Source organism: Sciurus vulgaris (genome assembly GCF_902686455.1).
Source record: "Sciurus vulgaris genome assembly, chromosome: 7".
Lineage (NCBI taxonomy): Eukaryota > Metazoa > Chordata > Mammalia > Rodentia > Sciuridae > Sciurus > Sciurus vulgaris.
Genome location: NC_136467.1, coordinates 73,958,075 through 73,982,287, shown reverse-complemented (window position 1 = coordinate 73,982,287; position 24,213 = coordinate 73,958,075). Strand labels below are relative to the sequence as shown.

General features: G+C 38.6%; 1 protein-coding gene across 1 annotated transcript in view; it reads right to left on the bottom strand.

Annotated features, from left to right (window-relative positions):
* The window catches only part of MDN1 (midasin AAA ATPase 1), a 166,378-nt gene that overhangs the window by 71,800 nt on the left and 70,365 nt on the right, over window positions 1-24,213 (bottom strand). The window contains exons 33-38 of the mRNA XM_079146702.1: window positions 23,138-23,267; window positions 12,266-12,484; window positions 11,423-11,620; window positions 3,585-3,793; window positions 2,771-2,893; window positions 838-1,035 (exon numbers count right to left, since the gene is read on the bottom strand). Of these exons, the coding sequence (XP_079002828.1) occupies window positions 838-1,035; window positions 2,771-2,893; window positions 3,585-3,793; window positions 11,423-11,620; window positions 12,266-12,484; window positions 23,138-23,267 (1,077 nt within the window). The remainder of the gene's footprint in view (window positions 1-837; window positions 1,036-2,770; window positions 2,894-3,584; window positions 3,794-11,422; window positions 11,621-12,265; window positions 12,485-23,137; window positions 23,268-24,213) is intronic.

The following is a 24,213-nucleotide window of genomic DNA, read 5'->3' as shown; positions in this document are numbered from 1 at the left end:
AGATACTCAGCAAATTCTTAATCAGAGGGATAGGGACATTAAGGAAAGCTAACAGGGAGACATTTCAAAACCTCTAAATTAGTCAACTCTACAAACAGTTATTGAAACAAGTAAATATATATATGTATGTATATGTATATACATAAGCATACCCATTTGTAAACAGGAATAAAGACAAAAGATATTAGAATGTTAATAAGGCTGACTTGGGGGATACTGGATTTTTATTATTCATGGCAGATATCTGTTCCTTTTTTACTTCAAATATATTACTTTCACTATAAAATTTGCTTAAATGTATTAATACACACATAGACACTTGAAAAGGTCAAAGACAGGTCTCCAACCCTGAGGGTAGTAATAGAGTCCTGAAGATTGGTGACCTCACTCTCCTCCAAATGACAACACACCAAGTCTTCAAGGTATTAGGACAAAATGATTCAAACCAGCACAGGGGCCAGGTGTGCTGGCATGCAAGCCTATAAATCAAAGTAACTCAGTAGGCTGAGGCAGGAGGATGGCAAGTTCACCATCAGCCTCAGCAACTTAGTGAAACCCTATCTCAAAAAAAAAAAAAAAAAAAAAAAAAGACCGGGGTTATAGTTCAGTGGTAAAATGCTTCTGGGTTCAATCCCCAGTACAACAAAACAAAATGAAACAAAAAAAAAAACAGGAGAGAAGTGATGATGGGAAACAGTCACAGTAATATTCATCACATAAAGACAAGAAAAGAGGATCATTACACTGATTTTCTCTCATTTGTACAATGAAACATCCTAACAGCTACTTATCAGCAGTCTTATCTATCTCTGATTCCTAAGCAATAGCAAATCTTACCTGAGTGAATCTGTTCAGGAAAGACCTGGGTAAGCCCTTTCTCCCACCTCCTTGTCTAAAAGGATTTTGACACCCAAAAATCTTCGTCTTTTCATGTTGTACTTGAAAACTCATTCCTAACTCAGGCACAAAGATTTCTCCTCGATGATCGAAACAAGCATTGAGTCCTTCCAATACAGACTGTGAAGCCAGGTTAAGCTATATGGAAAAGAAAGTGCACGTATTTGTTTCATCGTATATTCTGTATAACTAACAAAATTAAAAGAATAACAAAGTAAAATAGTGGTAAATTCAGGAATGGAAGCTCTTAAGCCAAACCATGGGGTGATACATATTTACTCTATTGTTCTTTATTTTACATACGTATGAGACAATTAATTAAATGTTCCACTTGAACTAAATATGTTAAAAACTTTCTAACATTAAATTGTTTCTATTACATACTGCCCTATTCTGTAAATAATAACTTACAAAAAAACTTGCCAATACAGGTATTTCATTTTAATACTCTGGGTTTTTAGAAATTTAACACTAATTATAGACTAATAGGTAGGATTGATATCTACTAACGCACTTTCCTAATTCAAATTATTAACATCTTTAAATGGATTTCAAAAGTCAGGATATAAACAACATAAAGTGGATCTACAAAATTTTTACCAACAGTTTTGTAAACAATTACAGGGAGTTCTCATGCAAGAAAGGAAAAGAGCTAATTGGAAGTCTTCAGATGTTGTGGTTCAGATCCCCAAGATGTGAGACATGGAAGGATTTTAGGAAACAGAAAAAGTCAATTGGGAAAATGCAAATCAACAAAATAAAGTATCAGGCTATAACATATTAAAATTTCATCTGTTGTGTTTACATGAGCACTACAAAGTGCAAACTCCTCTGCATATCCCAAGTATATAACTGCTTTTGAATTTGTGCACTTTATCCCAACTTGAAGGTCAGCAGCCTTCAGCTTTAAAGTAAACTTTTCCCTTTTCCTGGCTAGACACCTTTTCCAAAAGCATGTGTAAAAAACTTCTCTCTCCTGATATTTCCCCAAGACTGGCAGGCAGCAGCTCAGCAGACGGGACTGCATAGCACTTTCTCTGATGTGTAGACCCAGATGGGTATAAGTCTAGAGAATCAGCTGGGGAGATCCCAGCAACTCAGAAGGCTGAGGTAGGAGGATTATAAGTTTGAGGCCAGGCTTAGCAATTCAGCAAGATCCTCAGCAATTTAGCAAGACCCTGTCCCAAAATAAAAGACAAAAAAGGACTGGGAATGTAGCTCAGTGGTAAAGTGCCCCTGGGTTAAACCCCTAGCACAAAAACAAAAGAAATGACAAAACAAAAAAAAAAAAGAACCAGCTGGGGCCCATGTCCAGTTTTTTTCTGCACTCCTTATATCACTCTAATCATTTTAGCTCCACAAATATGCCTAGCCTTTTCCTGAATTAACATACATCCCAAACAGACCCAACTCCTTATCTTTCTCAGACACGAAAGATTCAGTACGCATCTTGCCTCATGATATGTTCTTTATTCTGATGGATATATAGATATATATATTTTTTTTAGGCACGGGGTGTCAGGGATCCAACCCAAAGGGACATAACCATTGAGATACATTCCAAGGCCTTTTTTTTTTTTTGGGGGGGGGGGGCAGGATCTCACTAGGTTGCTTATAGCCTTACTAAATTGCTGAGCATGGTTTTAAGTCTGCAATCCTGCCTCAGTCTCCCAAACTGCTGGGATTTACAGGTGTGTTCCACCACCCCTGGTGACCTGATTCTTAAAATAAACCATGGAGGATAATTCCTTAGATTTCTTCCTCTACTAGCCATCAGCGTGTTTATCTGCTAATAAATGCCCTAAAACTACCAATAAAAGGAACACTCCCCACATATGTGATCCCATCTAAAGCTTGATGGCAAGACACTTACTTCATCCAACACAACCCAATGGCCTGCCTTCAAAGCTGCCAGCAAGGGGCCATCACACCAGGCAAACTCTCCTCCCTTGCCACCCTCAACAGGTAGATCTCCTCCAAACAGGTCTGTGATATCCTTGGAGAGAGAGAAGAAAAGTAGAAAAGCCAACATTACTTTATAAAACAAACAAGCAAACAAAAAAACCTAGATCTTAAGTCCCTAAAACCGAAATGATGAATACTTCTGCATGTGTTATTACTTTTTCTACTTATAGCCAAGATAAAACTAACCATTCCTAGTACTCTTTACCAGAAGCCCAAACACACTCCAAGCACCTTCTCATCGTGATGCTCCAGGTATTAATTAATTAAACAGATGCTTAGATTAGTAATTGTGTGTTCTTGCAAATTAGTTGATAAACTTTAAAAGAAAAAATAATAACAATGCCCAGGCCTGTTCCCAGTCCCTTACAATTTGTCACCTCTGTCCCAGACTTTCAAAGGATTATTTAAAAGTCATTTTCTTTCTGCCAAGTTTTTTTAGAAAAACAAAAACTTATGAGGGATTATATAATACATTGAATACCAAAGTGAGTACTTCTCTCTCAAAAGAGAATGAAACTAAAACATCTAATTAAAAGAGACTAATATTGCAGGTGTGGCTAGTAATAAATCCAGAAGCAGACTTAGTTTGGAAGGTCATGTTGCTAAGATTTTCACTGTAAGAAATATGTGGGGTATTAACAATGTCATAATCATTTTTGATTAGAAAACTCTACAAATAGAGATATTATTATCTATACCTATCCTACACCTACTAAGCTTACCGTCTGCTCTGACAAGTTGATTCGAACAAGGGTATTTCCTGAAGCCTTTGCTAATGCTCCCACCAAACTTGTCTTGCCAACACCAGGAGAGCCCTCCAGCAGAATGGGTTTATTCAATTTGGTAGCTCTTAAGAGCCTCTGGGCATTCATAGCTGTGGTGCCTGCACTGAGTGCATAGTCAGCAATATTGTTCCTGTGCAGGACAGGTCCTTAAGGGAAGAAAAGCAAAGTCACATATAAGCTGTATATAACCAAATCCTATACACACATCAATTCAAGATTTTAAGGATCCAACCAGTAGGACAGTTAGTGAAGTGTCATCTCTAATGAAAAGAATAGCTCCGATTTCAACATTTCCCCATTTTTGTATTCAAAAAATGCTTCACAGGAGAAACCAGGAGCAAACTTTTTCAACTATATTTACTACATACCATCTCTCCATGTCCTCTACACATACATGTATATGGGTCCAACTAGAAACCTCTCTCCCTCTACAAACCTACACCCCAAATACTACCTATATTTATACAATTCACTTTTATAAATAGCTATTTTCCTAAAGGCCCAGTGTAAGCCACATGGTTCTAAGGTTTTTAGACCACCAAAAGTTAATTCAGAACATGCTCTCAACCTATAAGTTAATTGAACTTCAGGACTAATAGTAGACCTTCAGGGCTTAATATTTGTGTCTTTTGGTACACATTTGGAAGAAATGGTACAAGGGAAACATCCATTTCCTCACTTTTGCAAGCAAAAGGATAGGCCACCCCAGTCTTAGGCCACTGGCATATGTAGCTCTTCCATAGAAGCACAGAATACTATGACAGTGGCTTATGAAAGGGAACTAATGGTTAATCATGAATGTCCATCAGGGATGAAGAGGGTACTATTAAAGAAAACTGGAACTCCTAGAAAAGGTTCCATAAGGCCAGGAAGTTGAGTTTACCACAGAACATCAGCATATTGCCACTGTCCCCCTATATATTTCAGCACTCAACAATTACTACTGTAGAGAGGAAGGTAGGAACTAGAAAACAGAGAACTCTGCTATGGAAGCAAAAATCTAAAAAATTAAGAATGCTTTAGAAGATATGTAATCTAATTGCCTCATTTAAATATTTGGTAGAAGAATGGGGGTAGAGTTCAGGTGATGGAGAACACCTGCTTAATAGTATGCACAAGACCCTGGGTTCAACTCCAGAAACCCCCGCCCTCCACACACACACACACACACACACACACACACACAAAGTAAATATTTGGTAGGGGTAACCTAGTTACAAGGAGAGTCAGGATCAGAACTTAAACCAGGTAACTGAATTTTCCAAGTAATCATTCATTCACTCATTAGCTCAGTCAACAGATAATTTTGAGTGCCTATGTGAGGCTACATGGCAGATGCTAAGGACAGGAAGAAGAAAGATACAATGCTAGCACTCAAGGCTTCACAAAACTATTTTTGTAAAAGGTAATGAGCTCTACAGTTAAGAAATATTATGAGCTAATAGGCCCTTGTAGGACACTTACGAGTTTACTAATGAGGAATTTAGAGCTTTATAATAGGAACATTCAAATAATGGGCATTGACTAATAAAGAAGTTCATTTTTACAAAACAATGTACTCATAAGGTTAAGTCTACACTTCCTCCTCCTTTTACATACCAGTTACATATTTTGAACCACTCAGACGATTAGTTATACCACATCAGATTCAAACTTCAATACTAGTTCAAAAATAAACTTGAGGCTGCTTATCGATCCCCTGGTGTTTACCCCATTTGTCTGCTGTGATGACGTGCAATCTGCCAGCATATCGATGCCATTTTTGAGAGCAGATTGCTCACTGTCAGGCGTCTATCATCCGCCATTTGCCTGCCTCTTGCCTGTCCATCGCCTACCTTACCCCTATCCATCACCCAACGCTTGAGGTTCACCTCCCAATCGTCCGACAGCTGCCAGCAGACTGACCACAGAGTGCCAGTGGAGCACCAGCTGCCTGCTGTCGCCTGGAAGTTCACTGTCACAGTACCTGCAAGTTTGATTACACGTGGCTGCCGCCATTTTGAGACAAAAGCCAGGCCCCGTAGGACCCCTGGCCGAACTGACTGAGCCCCATCTCCAGGATCCCTCAGCCCGATCGACCACTCCCTGTCTCTGGGGCCCTTACATCAACTGACTGCTCCCTGCTGCCAGGACCTCCAGACCAACTGACTGAGCCCTATCACTGGGAACCCAGACCGACTGATTGCACCCAGCCTCCAGGATCCCATAACCACACCAAACACACCGGACGCCCAGGACCCCTGCTGGACCAACTGCATCCCGTCTCCAGGACCTCCAGCTAACCACATCCACCCCTGAGCTGCAACTCCCCATTTGCCAACACATATCAAAGTCAGAGCGGCCATCTTGGATAATCCTGGAAGACGGAGCTCCGATCTTCGGGTGGGGCAAATCCCATCCTGAGATGCCTGCTGGAGGCTTGAAGCTTATTGTCAGGGGCTATTTGGTCTAGGATTGCATAGTGTCTGATTTGGGCACTGCTAATATTGATCTCTCCTTAAAGAAAGGGTTTTGGAAACCTATAGGGCCACTATAAGCCTATAGGGGGAAATCTGCAATACCCCAGATCTGCACTGCTAGAGGGGAAGATACATGAACAACATGAAAAAACAAGGGAAGAAAATGATCCAAACAAATCTAAATTTGATAGTAATAGAATCCAATGACAGTATGTTAGAAGAAATATCAGAAAAGGACTTCAGATTATACATGGTTAAGATGATTCGCGAAGCAAAGGATAAGATGAGAGAGCAAATGAGGCAATGAATGATAATACCAATAAGCTGAAAGAGCACCTGCAGGAAGCAAAAGATCATTTCAAAAAAGAGAGATTCTCAAAAAAAAACAAACGGAAAACCTTGAAATGAAGGATAAACAATAAACCAAATAAAAAACTCAATGGAAAGCATCACCAACAGACTAGACCACTTGGAAGACAGAACCTCAGACAATGAAGACAAAATATTTAATCTTGAATATAAAGTTGCCCAAACAGAGAAGATGGTAAGAAGTCATGAACAGAATCTCCAAGAACTATGGGACATCATGAAAAGACCAAATTTAAGAATTACTGGGATTGAGGAAGGCACAGAGATACAAACCAAAGGAATGAACAACCTATTCAATGAAATAATATCAGAAAATTTCCCAAACCTGAAGAGTGAAATGGAAAATCAAATACAAGAGGCTTACAGAACACCAAATGCACAGAATCACAACAGATCCACACCAAGGCACATTATAATGAAAATGCCTAACATTCAAATTAAAGATAGGATTTTGAAGGCCCCGAGAGAAAAGCATCAGATTATATATAGGGAAGACCAATACAGATAGCAGCCGACTTCTCAACCCAGACTCTAAAAGCCAGAAGGGCCTGGAGCAACATATTTCAAGCTCTGAAAGAACATGGTTGCCAACCAAGAATCCTATACCCAGCAAAACTAACCTTCAGATTTGAAGATGAAATAAAATCCTTACATGACAAACAAAAGTTAAAAGAATTTACAAAAGGAAGCCTGCACTACAGAATGTTCTCAACAAAATATCCCATGAGGAGGAAATGAAAAACAACAATGGAGGTCAGCAAAGGGAGGAACAATCTTAGAGAAAAACCACTCAAAGGAGAAACCAAGCCGACTTAAAAACCAAAAATAAGCCAAATGACTAGGAACACAAATCATTTCTCAATAATAACCCTGAACGTTAATGGCCTAAACTCCTCAATCAAAAGACATAGACTGGCAGAATGGATTAAAAAGAAAGACCCAACAATGTGCGGCCTGCAAGAGACTCATCTCATAGAAAAAGACATCCACAGACTAAAGGTGAAAGGATGGGAAAAAACCTACCACGCACATGGACTCAGTAAAAAAGCGGGGGTTTCCATCCTTATATCAGATAAAGTGGACTTCAAGCCAAAGTTAGTCAGAAGGGATAAAGAAGGACATTTCATACTGCTTAAGGGAACCATAAATCAGGAAGACATAACGATAGTAAATATTTATGCCCCAAACAATGGTGCATCCCTGTACATCAAACAAATCCTTCTCAATTTCAAGAATCACATAGACCACAACACAATAATTCTGGGCGACTTTAACGCACCGCTGTCACCACTAGATAGATCTTCCAAACAAAATCCAATCAAAGAAACCATAGAACTCAATAACATAATCAATAACCTAGACTTAATAGAGATATATAGAATATTCCATCCATCAACGAGCTGATACACTTTCTTCTCAGCAGCACATGGAACCTTCTCGAAAATAGACCATATGTTATGTCACAAAGCAGCCCTTAGGAAATGCAAAAAAATAGAGATACTGCCTTGTGTTCTATCAGATCATAATGGACTGAGAGTAGAAATCAATGACAAAGTAAAAAAAGGAAATTACTCCAACACTTGGACACTAAATAATATGGTATTGAATGAAACATGGATAACAAAAAACATCAGGGAGGAGATTAAAAAATTCTTAGAGGTCAATGAGAATGATGATACAACATATCAAAATCTCTGGGACACTATGAAAGCGGTACTAAGAGGAAAATTCATTGCATGGAGCGCATTCCAGAAAAGAATGAAGAGTCAACAATTAAATGACCTAACATTACAGCTCAAAGTCCTAGAAAAAGAAGAACAGAATAACAGCAAAAGTAGTAGAAGACAGGAAATCATTAAAATCAGAGCTGAAATCAATGAAATTGAAACAAAAGAAACTATTCAAAAAATTGACATAACAAAAAGTTGGTTCTTTGAGAAAGTAAACAAAATAGATAAACCCTTAGCCACACTAATAAAGAGAAGGAGAGAGAAGACTCAAATTACTAAAATACATGATGCAAGGAAATATCACGACAGACACCACTGAGATACAGAACATAATGAGAAGCTACTTTGAAAATCTATATTCCAACAAAACAGAAACTACCGAAGACATTGACAAATTCCTAGAGACGTATGCTCCTCCCAAACTGAACCAGGAGGACATACACGATTTAAACAGATCAATATCAAGCAATGAAATAGAAGAAGCCATTAAAAATCTACCATCCAAGAAAAGCCCAGGACCAGACGGATTCTCAGCCGAGTTCTACAAGACCTTCAAAGAAGAACTTATTCCAATACTTCTCAAAGTATTCCAGGGAATAGAAAAGGAGGGTACCCTACCGAACTCATTCTATGAAGCTAATATCACCCTCACACCCAAACCAGGAAAAGACACATCAAGGAAAGAAAATTTTAGACCAATATCCTTGATGAATATAGATGCAAAGATCCTTAACAAAATATTGGCAAACCGTATCCAAAAGCATATTAAGAAAATTGTGCACCACGATCAAGTGGGGTTCATTCCTGGAATGCAAGGATGGTTCAATATTCGTAAATCAATAAACGTAATCCATCATGTCAATAGACTTAAGGATAAGAATCATACGGTTATTTCAATTGACGCAGAAAGAGCATTTGACAAAATACAACACCCCTTCATGCTCAAAACACTAGAAAAAATAGGGATAGTAGGAACATACCTGAACATTGTAAAGGCTATTTATGCTAAGCCCATGGCCAACATCATTCTTAATGGAGAAAAACTGAAACCATTCCCTTTAAAAACGGGAACAAGACAGGGATGTCCTCTTTCACCACTTCTATTCAACATTGTCCTCGAAACTCTAGCCAGAGCAATTAGGCAGACTAAAGAAATTAAAGGGATACGAATAGGAAAAGAGGAACTTAAGCTATCCCTATTTGTGGATGACATGATTCTATATTTAGAGGATCCAAAAACCTCCTCCAGAAAACTTCTCGACCTCATCAATGAATTCAGCAAAATAGCAGGCTATAAAATCAACACACATAAATCTACAGCATTTTTATATGCAAGCAACGAAACAGCTGAAAGGGAAATGAGGAAAACAACTCCATTTGCAATAGCCTCAAAAAAAATAAAATACTTGGGCATCAATCTAACCAAAGAGGTAAAAGATCTCTACAATGAAAACTACAAAACTCTGAAGAAAGAAATTAAGGAAGACCTTAGAAGATGGAAAGATCTCCCATGTTCTTGGATAGGAAGAATTAATATTGTCAAAATGGCCATACTACCAAAAGTGCTATACAGATTCAATGCAATTCCAATTAAAATCCCAATAATGAATCTCACAGAAATAGAGCAAGCAATCATGAAATTCATCTGGAAGAATAAGAAACCCAGAATAGCTAAAGCAATCCTTAGCAGGAAGAATGAAACAGGGGGTATTGCAAAACCAGAACTTCAACTATACTACAAAGCAATAGTAACAAAAATGGCATGGTATTGGCACCAAAATAGACAGGTAGATCAATGGTACAGAATAGAGGACACGGACACAACCCAAATAAATACAATTTTCTCATACTAGACAAAGATGCCAAAAATATGCAATGGAGAAAAGATAGCCTCTTCAACAAATGGTGCTGGGAAAACTGGAAATCCATATGCAACAGAATGAAACTAAACCCCTATCTCTCACCCTGCACAAAACTCAACTCACAATGGATCAAGGACCTTGAAATCAGACCAGAGACCCTGCATCTTATAGAAGAAAAAGTAGGTCCACATCTTCACCTTGTTGGCTTAGGATCAGACTTCCTTAACAGGACTCCCATAGCACAAGAAATAAAAGCAAGAATCAATAACTGGGATAGATTCAAACTAAATAGCTTTCTCTCAGCAAAGGAAACTATCAGCAATGGAACAGAGAGCCTACAGAGTGGGAGAATATCTTTGCCACTCATACTTCAGATAGAGCACTAATTTCCAGAATATATAAAGAACTCAAAAAACTCTACACCAAGAATACAAATAACCCAATCAACAAATGGGCTAAGGAAATGAACAGACACTTCACAGAAGAAGATGTAGAAGCAATCAACAGATATATGAAAAAATGTTCAGCATCTTTAGTAATAAGAGAAATGCAAATCAAAACCACCCTAAGATTCCATCTCACCCCAATTAGAATGGCGATTATCAAGAATACAAGCAACAATAGGTGTTGGAGAGGATGTGGGGAAAAAGGTACACTCATACATTGCTGGTGGGACTGCAAATTAGTGCAGCCACTCTGGAAAGCAGTGTGGAGATTCCTTAGAAAACTTGGAATGGAGCTACCATTTGACCCCGCTATCCCACTCCTCGGCCTACACCCAAAGGACTTAAAATCAGCACACTACAGAGATACAGCCACATCAATGTTCATAGCGGCTCAATTCACAATAGCCAGACTATGGAACCAACCTAGATGTCCTTCAATTGATGAATGGATAAAGAAACTGTAGTATATATATACAATGGAATATTACTCAGCTATAAAGAATAATAAAATTATGGCATTTGCAGGCAAATGGATGAAATTGGAGAATATCATGTTAAGTGAGATAAGCCAATCTCAAAAATCCAAAAGAGGAATGATCTCACTGATAAGCAGATGATGACACTTAATGGGGGGTGGGAGGGGGACAAGAATGGAGGAAGGAGGGACTGTATGGAGGGAAAAGAGAGGTGGGAGGAAAAAATAATGGAATGAATCAAACATCATTACTCTATGTAAATATATGAATATGCAAATGGTATGCTGTTACTCCATGTACAAACTGAACCAACATGTATTCCATTGTTTACAATAAAAATAAATTTAAAAAAAAAATCAATAAACTTGAATGACACATTTGAAAAATCAAAATAAAAGTCAAGTATTCATGATCTATTTTAAATCATTCTTACCCCTGGGTATAAAAAACGGATGAATTCCCCAAAGATTATCTATCCCAGTGAATTCTTTGGCCTTCAGTCTATCATAAATCTTCAATTCATTTTTCTGACATTCTGTAAGTCGGACTATCTTGGAAAGTTTCTTCATCAGAAATTTCAGACATTCTTCTCGAGCTAAGAGGGCAGTACCAAACCCAGAGGACGTTACTCCTAAAAGATAGAGGATCCGTATATCAGGGAATAACATAACATCAAGCTCACAATCATTCAGCCAAAACTTTAGCACAGATTCCTGGGGAAGGAGACCTAGGGAAGAATCACAGCCTAAATAAAATTTTCAGTGTAAGCAGTCCTAAGGAAGAAGCCTGACCTGACTCTCTTTTTGCTTGGTTTATACATCATCAATGAAGCAACAAATTATTCAGTAAAGTCCTCCAGTCACTAACAAATGATTCTGGAGGTGGAGCAACTAAACGTGGCAATATTAATCATTATGGCTCATATTTCTGATCTTCATGGCTGGAAAAATCAGAACTAAAATATTTGATATTATGAAATTATAAGTAAACTTAAAGCAAGGCAAACTAAAGGATTCTGGTCATTAATTAAAAATGATCATTTGCGTTAAGAATGATCCAGTGCTTCAAGAGCAATGTCATTTTCAACAGTCTTCATTCTACTCATAATCACACATTTATTTAAAGTGCATAGAGAACCTTTCAAAAGTACCATCTTTTTCAAAAAGAATATGCAAAGGCAATCTACTCTGAATTTGGAAATTTAGAGACCCAGGCTTGCTATTCCTACTCCTCTTTATTCTAAGCCCCTGTCTCTACCAGATAATAGAAAACATACCTGAACCTATTCCATCTATATACACCAGGCATGCAGCATGGATGAACGATGTCACAGTAGAGATGGTCTCTGGCCTTTTCACAGCAGCTTCCTCCCCCATTGTGTTCATGAAATTAACCCAGGACAGGATATCTCTGATACTGACAACACACCTGCGGCCGAACTCCTGGTGGGTCAGCCAGTCGATGAAATCCAGCATCACCTCAGCTATATCAGCCCCTAAGACACAAGGAGGCAAATGCATTTACTTTTTATGGGACATCCCAAAATAGTTCATATCCTAGGGCCCACAGATGGACAAGAAGGGTCTATGTTCCTTTGCTAATACACAAAATTTTGTGAATGCCTATTAGTGCTTTTGTCTCCTATGAAAAGGAGTCCGTAGTTATTATCAGATTGCTAAGAGATTCATAAATAGTATTCCATCCTAATCAAAACAAAACGAAACAAAACCACTTTGAGAATTATAGCCTAAGAAACTATACTTGAAAACTGCTCACTGAGAAAAGTTATTCATGTTCAGAGACAACTATAAACTATGCCACAATAATTTTAAGAAAATATATAAATTTCAATGTATTTTATAACTTTATTATATTTTAAATAAATGTTTATTAGAGTTCCCCAACTTATAATATCTCAACTTACAATTCTTCAACTTTATAATGATGTGAAAGCATTCACATTCAGTAGAAACGGTACTTTGAATTTTCATTTTTATTCAGGCTAGTCACATACCATATGGTACTGCTGATATTCTGGACAGTGGCAGGGAACCACAGTCCCCAGTCAGCCACAGCATCAGAAAACTGATTCTCTATAATATACTGTGTTGCTATCCCAAGATGTGTGAGAGGTTAAGCATATTAAATGCATTTTTTACTCATGTAACACCACTATAAGCTGAGGACCATCTGTATTATATTCACCATAATGAGGATACCATTTCAGTGGCACTAAAATCAAGTCATTTATTTATTTTTAAATCTATGCATCAGTTAATTTGACAAATTAGGGGATTTGCAAGTGTTCTTCATGATTCAAGTTGAATGAATATTGTAATTATCAAAATTTTATATTGTAAAATATCTGTCCAGGATCTAAGAAAATACTTAAGTAGTATATAGATTCAAGAGACATCAATAAAATTCAGTAGGGTATTTTTTATAAATCAATAGTAATCCATTTATCTAAATTAAAAAAAGTACAAATGCTAAAGAATGTTTAAAAAGAAAGAGAAAAGATGAGGGGGAAGAATCAGCATTGCTGTAATTTACATTAAACTATAAAGCACTAGTTATTGGTTAGAAAAAGAATACTAATTATGGAAAAACCCAAATCACCCTGTTCCCAACAAAACGACTTTTTATTTCCTCCCACACTGAAGCTCTTTCCTTTTATAACATCTCTTCCAACTCAAAAACAAGACCCAGAAATGATTCACTCCTGAGAACAGGGAAGGAACTAGGTCAATGTCCTCAGTCACATTCTAGACCAGTGGGACTCTTGGCATGGGTGGAAGCACATGACAGTGACATAGCAGAGAATGTCAAAAAGAGAAGGGGAGAACCCAGCCTGGAGCTACACAGAGCCAGCTCCTAGATGACCAACTTGGTGAGCACAAGGCCTTTGTGGCTTCAGACCCTAACCCACTCCTCACCCATCTTAGGACTCAGGGTCACGTTCCTGTTCTACGCAGGATATGGGGTGGTTGGTTGGAGGACAGAATTCCTGGTATAGCACTAAAAGGTTCCTCAAGTCCTTGGTGTGGTTACACTGACTGTGGTAGATCAGATCTCCTGCCAAAGATTTTTTTGATCCCACCTGACTTCTCAGGATCTTCATTTGGAATACATGCATCATGATCCTGTTTGTCTAGACTATGTCCAGGCAGTAAACCAATGTCATTGAGAACCCTGTCACTTCCCTATGACTTTCCCATTTACGGAGTACAAGGGTCAGCTGGCCAAAAGAACCTAAGATAGAGACCTAGTCCTCATGGATGCCAGGGTTGCAAAGGCTACTCCTGTGGGTAAGAAGGAAGTCACCAAGGTCCATGCTGGAGAAGCCAAGGAACAAGAGGATCAAAATGGACAGACCAGAGAATAGTGGTGGGCTAGACAGACACACAGGTTATATCTTGCTTGGCAGCTACCCGTGGAGGGTATAGGGGTCTGGGGTTTTGTGCTATTTATCTTGATGATAAAAAATGCTTGGGGATTCAAGATGGCGGACTAGAGGGTGGCTGCGTTTCGTGTTGCTCCAGGACTCAGGACTCAAGAAGAGGCGATATAGAGAGCCTTGGGACCAACTCAAAGCAGCCGGGCGAGAGTCTCCCACTGGGCAGGTGTCCTGGACGGGGCGGTAGCCCCAAAAGCAGAGATCTTTGCAAAATAGAACTGCCGGCGAGGCGCCCCTCCCCCCGCCGGAGCAGTGATCGCATACAGCTGGGAGCATTGGAGAGGTGGCTGTTCACCACAGCGCTTGGACTCGGCGCAACCCACCCGGGCTCTGGGAGGCTGCCCAAAGGAGAAGGTGCTTGGTGAGCTGTTTGGACTGAAAGCGAGCACCCCTGAACACAGGGGGCTGCCCAGAGGAGAAGGAGAAATACGGGCTCGGCACGTCACTTGGAATTGGAGCAGCTGCGCCAGGGCTCTGGGCGGCTATCCGGTGGAACAGCGTGGTGAGTGGTTTGGTCCCAGAGCATCCGCTCCTGAACACAGGGGGGTTGTCTGGAGAAGGAGGAGCGCGGCGGGGTGCTTGGGCTCGAAGTGACTGCACCAGGGCTACGGGAGGCAGTCGGGACAAGAAGGTGCACAGTGAGTTCTTGGGACTCGTGACGCACCAGATCTCTGGGTGACTGCCTGGTGGAGAAAGAGGTGCGTGGTGGGTCACTTGGTCTTAGAGCGACTGCACGGAACAACAGGTGGCTGCCGGAGGAAAAGGCGTGTGGCGGGTCACTGGGACTCGGAGCGATTGTAAGGGGCTCCAGGTGGCTGCTCAGAGGAGGGGCCGCATAGCCAGGCGAAAAGTGCAGAGCTGGGTCCTAGACAGCTTCTTGGTGGAAGGGCCCCACAGACAAACTGAGGGGCGGAGCGAAGGCTCCAGGACTGCAGGCAGCTTCTCTGAGGAGAGGCAGCCTAAGGAGATTCGTTTGCGAAGGGTGAGGCTTCCAGGCCCAGGAGGTAGGTCCGGGTCCCTGGGAACATTGCAGAAGAAGGCTGCCCAGCCCAGGCGGTAGTTGTGAATTGAATGGAACCTCTGGGAGGAAAACCGACCAGCGAGACCTCCCCACCGGGTGATTCCTCCCTGTTGGGTGAGGTTCTCCCAAAAGGACTGTAAAATTAGAGACACAGGCCCAAACTGGTCTTGCATCAGCCCACATCCTACTTCCCTTCTGGATGACCATTCATCAGCAAGTGAAGGTACCTCTGCCCACTAGCAGGGAATATACCCCACCTGAAGGCCACCACCCCTAGGGAGTCAGCTCCCTTGTGGAGCACTGCATTATCAACTTCCTCCAAGATTTCAGGCTACTGAAGACTAAGAGGGGATATAATAGAAATCTTCAGGGATATTATAAGACAATAGAGGAAATCTGCAATATCACAGCGGTCAACTGATACCTGAACAATATGAGAAAACAAGGAAAGAAAATGCTGCAAACAAATCTAGATGTTACATCAATGAAACCCAATGACAGCATGGCAGAAGAAATGACAGAAAGGGAGTTCAGAATGTACATAATTAAATGCTCAGGGAAGCAAATGACGAGATGCAAGAGCAAATGCAGGCACTGAATGATCACACCAATCGACAGTTAAAAGAGCAAATACAGGAAGCAAAAGATCACTTCAATACAGAGTTAGAGATATTGAAAAAAAACCAAACAGAAATCCTTGAAATGAAGGAAACAATAAACCAAATTAAGAACTCCATAGAAAGCATAACCAATAGAATAGAACACCTGGAAGACAGAACATCAGACATTGAAGATAAAATATTTAACCGTGAAAACAAAGTTGAACAAACAGAGAAGATGGTAAGAAATCATGAACAGAATCTCCAAGAACTATGGGATATCATGAAGAGGCCAAATTTAAGAATTATTGGAATTGAGGAAGGCTTAGAGAAACAGACCAAAGGAATGAACAATCTATTCAATGAAATACTATCAGAAAATTTCCCAAATCTGAAGAATGAAATGGAAGATCAAGTACAAGAGGCTTATAGGACTCCAAATATACAAAATTACAACAGACCCACACCAAGGCACATTATAATGAAAATGCCCAACATACAAAATAAAGACAGAATTTTAAAGGCTGCAAGAGAGAGGAATCAAATTACATTCAGGGGGAAACCAATACAGCAGAATTTTTCAATCCAGACCCTAAAAGCTAGAAGGGCCTGGAACAACATTTTTCAAGCCCTGAAAGAAAATGGATGCCAACCAAGAATCTTATACCCAGCAAAACTTACCTTCAAATTTGATGATGAAATAAAATCCTTCCATGATAAACAAAAGCTAAAAGAATTTACAAAAAGAAAGCCAGCATTACAGAACATTCTCAGCAAAATATTCCACGAGGAAGAGATGAAAAACAAAGAAACAAATCAGCAATGGGAGGAACCATCCTAAAGGAATTGTCAAATAAAGGAAGAACCAAGTCGTCTCAAAATAAATAAATAAATAAATAAATAAATAAATAAATAAATAAAATGAACCAAATGACCGGGAATACTAATCATATCTCAATAATAACCCTGAATATTAATGGCCTGAACTCATCAATCAAAAGACATAGACTGGCAGATTGGATCAAAAAGAAAGATCCAACAATATGTTGCCTGCAAGAGACTCACCTCGTAGAAAGAGATACACATAGACTAAAGGTGAAAACATATGGGGGAAAACATATCATGCACATGGACTCAGCAAAAAAGCTGGGGTATCCATCCTCATTTCAGATAATGTGGACTTCAAGTCAAAACTAGTCAGAAGGGATAAAGAAGGACATTACATACTGCTTAAGGGAACCATAAATCAGCAAGACATAACAATCATAAACATCTATGCCCCAAACAGTGGCTCATCCATGTATGTCAAACAAATCCTTCTCAATTTCAGAAACCAAACAGACCATAACACAAGAATACTAGGTGATTTTAACACGCCTCTCTCACCACTGGACAGATCTTCCAAACAAAAATTGAACAAAGAAACCATAGATCTCAATAACACAATCAATAATTTAGACTTAACGGACATTTATAGAATATACCGTCCAACCAAGAGCGAATACACTTTCTTCTCAGCAGCACATGGATCCTTCTCTAAAATAGACCATATATTATGCCACAAAGCTAATGTAAGCAAATACAAGAAGATAGAGACACTACCTTGTATTCTATCAGATCATAATGGATTGAAGTTAGAAATAAATGAAAGAGTAAAAAACAGAAGCTACTCCAACACCTGGAGATTAAACAATATGCTATTACATGATGAATGGATAACAGAAGATATTAGGAAGGAAATTAAAAAATTCTTAGAGGTAAATGAGAACAAAGAAACATCATATCAAAATCTTTGGGACACTATGAAAGCAGTACTTAGAGGAAAATTTATTTCATGGAGCGCATTCAATAAAAGAAGTAAAAATCAACAAATAAACAACCTAACACTTCAGCTCAAAGCCCTAGAAAAAGAAGAACAGACCAACACCAAAAGTAGTAGAAGACAGGAAATAGTTAAACTCAGAGCTGGAATCAACGAAATTGAAACAAAAGAAACTATACAAAAAATTGACAAAATAAATAGTTGGTTCTTTGAAAAAAATAAACAAAATTGATAAACCCTTAGCCACTCTAACAAAGAGAAGACGAGAGAAAACCCAAATCACCAAATTTCGGAATGAACAAGGAAATATCACAACAGACACGATTGAAATACAAAACATAATTAGAAGCTATTTTGAAAATCTATATTCTAACCAAATAGAAAATTTCGAAGACATCAACAGGTTTCTAGAGACATATGAATTGCCTAAATTGAACGAGGAAGACATACACAATTTAAATAGAACAATTTCAAGTAATGAAGTAGAAGAGGTCATCAAAAGCCTACCAACAAAGAAAAGTCCAGGACCAGATGGGTTCTCAGCCGAGTTCTACAAAATCTTTAAAGAAGAGCTCATTCCAATACTTCTCAAAGTATTCCATGAAATAGAAGAGGAGGGTACCCTCCCAAACTCATTCTATGAAACCAATATTACCCTGATACCCAAGCCAGACAGAGATAAATCGAGGAAAGAAAATTTCAGACCGATATCATTAATGAACATTGACGCAAAAATTCTCAATAAAATTTTAGCAAATCGCATACAAAAATATATTAAAAAGATAGTGCACCACGATCAAGTGGGTTTTATCTCAGGGATGCAAGGTTGGTTCAACATCCGGAAATCAATAAATGTAATTCACCATATCAATAGACTTAAAGTCAAGAATCACATGATTATTTCAATAGATGCAGAAAAAGCATTTGATAAAATACAGCACCCCTTCATGCTCAAAACACTAGAAAAAATAGGGATAGTGGGAACATTCCTTAACATTGTAAAGGCCATCTATGCTAAGCCCATGGCTAATATCATTCTAAACGGTGAAAAACTGAAAGCATTCCCCCTAAAAACTGGAACAAGACAGGGATGCCCTCTTTCACCACTCCTATTCAATATCGTTCTTGAGACTCTAGCCAGAGCAATTGGACAGACCAAGGAAATTAAAGGAATACGAATAGGAAAAGAAGAACTCAAACTATCCCTATTTGCGGATGATATGATTATATACTTAGAGGAACCAGGAAATTCCACCAGAAAACTGTTAGAACTCATAAGTGAATTCAGTAAAGTGGCAGGTTACAAGATCAATGCTCATAAATCCAATGCATTTTTATACATAAGTGAGGAATCCTCAGAAAGAGAAATTATGAAAACTACCCCATTCACCATAGCATCGAAAAAAATAAAATACTTGGGAATCAATCTCACAAAAGAGGTAAAAGACCTCTACAATGAGAACTACAGAACACTAAAGAAAGAAATCGAAGAAAACCTTAGAAGATGGAAAGATCTTCCATGTTCTTGGATAGGTTGAATTAATATTGTCAAAATGGCCATACTACCAAAAGTGCTATACAGATTCAATGCAATCCCAATTAAAATCCCAATGACGTACCTTACAGAAATAGAGCAAGCAATCATGAAATTCATCTGGAAGAATAAGAAACCCAGAATAGCTAAAGCAATCCTTCGCAGGAAAAATGAAGCAGGGGGTATCGCAATACCCGAACTTCAACTTTATTACAAAGCAATAGTAACAAAGACGGCATGGTACTGGTACCAAAATAGACAGGTAGATCAATGGTACAGAATAGAGGACACGGACACAAACCCAAATAAATACAACTTTCTAATACTAGACAAAGGCGCCAAAAATATGCAATGGAGAAAAGATAGCCTCTTCAACAAATGGTGCTGGGAGAATTGGAAATCCATATGCAACAGAATGAAACTAAACCCATATCTCTCACCCTGCACAAAACTCAACTCAAAATGGATTAAGGACCTTGGAATCAGACCAGAGACTCTGCAGATTATAGAAGAAAAAGTAGGTCCCGATCTTCAACATGTCGGCCTAGGACCAGACTTCCTCAACAGGACTCCCATAGCACAAGAAATAAAAGCAAGAATCAATAACTGGGATAGATTCAAACTAAAAAGCTTTCTCTCAGCAAAGGAAACTATCAGTAATGTGAAGAAAGAGCCTACAGAGTGGGAAAATATCTTTGCCAATCATACTTCAGATAGAGCACTAATCTCCAGAATCTATAAAGAACTCAAAAAACTCTACACCAAGAATACAAATAATCCAATCGACAAATGGGCTAAGGAAATGAACAGACACTTCACAGAAGAAGATGTACAAGCAATCAATAAACATATGAAAAAATGTTCAACATCTCTAGTAATAAGAGAAATGCAAATCAAAACCACCCTAAGATTCCATCTCACCCCAATTAGAATGGCGATTATCAAAAATACAAGCAACAGGTGTTGGCGAGGATGTGGGGAGAAAGGTACACTCATACATTGCTGGTGGGGCTGAAAATTAGTGCAGCCACTCTGGAAAACAGTGTGGAGATTCCTTAGAAAACTTGGAATGGACCCTCCATTTGACCCAGCTATCCCACTCCTTGGCCTATACCCAAAGGATCTAAAATCAGCATACTACAGAGATACAGCCACATCAATGTTCATAGCTGCTCAATTCACAATAGCCAGACTATGGAACCAACCTAGATGCCCTTCAATTGATGAGTGGATAAAGAAACTGTGGTATATTTACACAATGGAATATTACTCAGCCATAAAGAATGACAAAATTATGGCATTTGCAGGCAAATGGATGAAATTGGAGAATATCATGCTAAGTGAGATAAGCCAATCTCAAAAAGCCAAGGGACGAATGATATCGCTAATAAGTGGAGGATGACACATAAAGGGGGGGAGGGAAGGGTCAATGTTAGGGTTAGAGTTAGGGTTAGGGAGGGGGGCAAGTATGGAGGAAGAAAGTACTGTATAGAGGGTAAAGAGGGGTGGGAGGGGTGGGGGGAAGGGAAAAAATAACAATGAATCAAACAACATTACTGTATGTGGATTTATGATTACACAAATGGTATGCCTTTGCGCCATGTACAAACAGAGAGGCAACATGTATCCCATTTGTTTACAATAAAATAAAAAAATTTAAAAAATGCAAAAAAAAAAAAAATGCTGAAAGCTTATTAAGTCATTTTCTCCTTACATACTTCCTCAGGATCTCTAAATCTAACTCTGCTGCTGTGCAGCCTGAAAAGCCTATAAAGTCAACAAGCTCCCTAAGGATAAACTGTGGGGCTTGAAGATTCGTCCCTAGGCCTCCCACACTCAATGCCCTACCAATTGTTCATTCCCCGTAAGTATAAAGCACATTGGTAAGTATGGGCAATGAACAGTCACATCCTCTGCCTATCTTATCTCAATCTAAGTAACTTAACAAAGAAATAAGCAGCAAACATGAGATTTAGAGTTTAATTCCTGAGGGGATCCAGTCCCTATGCAGAGCTTAAAGACCAATCATACTGGCTTAATAACTTCTGCCTTTTCCTCCTCCTCCTTTCACCTGAATTCTCACACTAAATGCACCAATGTAAATAGCACAAAATCCAACTAGTTAGTGGTTCTGAGTTTGGTACTTGGACCAACATTCATAGTATCACCAAAGAACTTATTAGAAAGACAAATTCTCAGGTCCTACAAAAATGTAAGGAATCGGAAATAATGGGTGTAGAGCTGATCAAGCTGTATTTCCACAAGTGCACTAGGTGAGTTTAAGAACCACAATTTAGGCAATTCTTGTGCTACTGGGTGACTGTCACATTAGTGGGAATTGGAGAAAAAAATGGCAAGTTTAACAAGGTATGGGTAATTCCAGCTGTTTAGAAACTGGCAGTTCAGTGTGGGCCTTTCTGAGCGCAAGTTTATGCTCACAGGACTACTACAGAGTCAGTCTTTCCAGAAAGGGTACAAGAATGGATTCCATGCAAATGAACCCCTCATTAGGTCTACCTACTTTTGAAACTGTGCTTTGGGGTAACTTAAAAAGTTCAACATACCCACAAATCTCAAGCTCAAAGAAACAAATATCCTTTTATATTCTGTAAGAAAGGAGCCAAAATGATCCCCAAAACTATGTACTGATTCTTGGAATTAAATGTGGGCTCCAAATTCAGCCCTTTCAGAAGCTAAGATATAACAGGGCTGGGGAATGGGTTAGGGACAAAGCATTTTCTTAGTATGCATGAAGCCCTGAGCTCAATTTTCTAGCACCAGAAACACACACCAAACTAACACAGGTTTAATAAATATATAAACAAATGTTTTACTGGATATTTTAAGAATTGCTGAGGCCAGGTTGTACCTCAGTGGTAGAATGTTTGCCTAGCACATGTGAGGCACTGGGTCTGATCCTCAAGCACCACATAAATATAAATAAATAAATAAATGAATGAATGAATAAATAAATAAATAAAGTCATTCTGTCCATCTAAACTACAAAAAAAATCAAAAATTAATTCATTAATTAATTAAATCAAGGTATTATGTTCATCTATAAAAATACATATATACAAATATATAAAAGAATTGCTAAACTTAGGTTATGGGTATATGAGTTTTTGTATACTATTCTGATATCCTTATATTTTATACATTTTTTGTTTTTGTTTTTTGTTTTTGTACCAGGAATTGAACCCAGGGCACTTAACCACTGAGCCATGTCCTCAGTCCTTTTTAATTTTTTCTTTTGATACAGGGTCTTGCTAAGTTGCTGAGGCTGGCTTCAAACTTGCGATTTCCCTGCCTCAGCTTCCTGAGCCGCTAGGATTATAGGCGTGTGCCACCACACCTGGCAATAAAAGGAAAAAAAAATTTAAAATACAATAAAGTAAAAGAATAATAAATTAGTTGAGAACTAAAAAAAAATGCAGTTTAAATCCTATAAATATTCCTCAAGGTGGTAATGACTAAGGTACAAAGAAAGGGCACTTTGACAGAAGGTAAAAAGGTTGGTGTCATATTTTTCTCAGATCTATTTTGTTCCTAATTCTGTCTCCGTTATCTTTATAATGCAGAGTAAATATATATATATATTTTATATATTTAAATATATATACATATATATACATACACCATTAACATCCTCTAATATAAATCTTCCAACACACTCTCTCCAATACATTACTGCCAACACCACCTGCAGACTCACCTTTGTGATCTGTTCTGCCCAGAGATAAACCTGGACGAAGATTATGACTTATTATTTGAACTAAATCTTCACGCCTTGTGCTTTGAGGACACCATATTTCTGTAAATCGATTTCTTAATGCAGGAGATAGCTACAAGGAACAAAAACTCTAATGTAAATTCAAAACCTATAAAGAAAAGTCCTTCATAAAATCCTAGCTATGAATCCAGACACTTTACCTCTTTTATTTATTACCTCTACTACTAGATACAATTTAATAAAGACCTACTTTGTCCTGACTCCTTAAAGATATCTCATTAATCTCCATGATACCCTCTATGGCAGCAACATCACCACTTTCTTTATAGACACTGTACAGAGCTGAGGTCTAGAGAGTAAATGGTGCAATCAAGATTCTAGTCCTAGTCAACAGTGAACTTCTTCCCTTTAATAAAGGTTCTTCCTTTTACTTTATTTTATATTCAGGAACACAAATAGTTATCTTCCCATATCAAAGGGCTGGCTGAAGTATCAGAAGAAAACTTCTTTTATGTGGCTCAAATGGAGTGAAATTATAAAGAGGTATATGATCATCTATCTGGTCTACCACAGGAGGATCAGGAATAATGCTGGTAGTCAGGAGTGGCTCACTAATGGCCTAGTGAATGTGTGTTTCTCATCACTCCCTTAGACAACCTGTACTTCTGATGTTCAAGACCTTACCTCATTTTGCTAGTTAGGCATACAAAACCAAAAGATAGTTTTTCCTCAGGTAAAAGTTGGCAAGCTTTGTCTTGAGGAAAACTTAAGGCAAATTAACATAACCACGTTGAAATCAGATCTCTCTGTTGCTATTTCTACCTGCCAAATAACACGTCTTCATATTTTAAGTCCAAAACTATAATTCATTTTAATCCTTCTCTTCAGTGCATTTCTTGGAGCAATGTGATATTTCTTCTATGCTACTAAGGAAAACTAAGCCCAAAATGTCATGTTCACATTTCAGGCACCCACCAAATTACCAAGAATCCCTTCATTGCCTTCATTTGAGATCAAATTGTGTTTTTCTTCATCATCCCTATTACTACACTACCCTT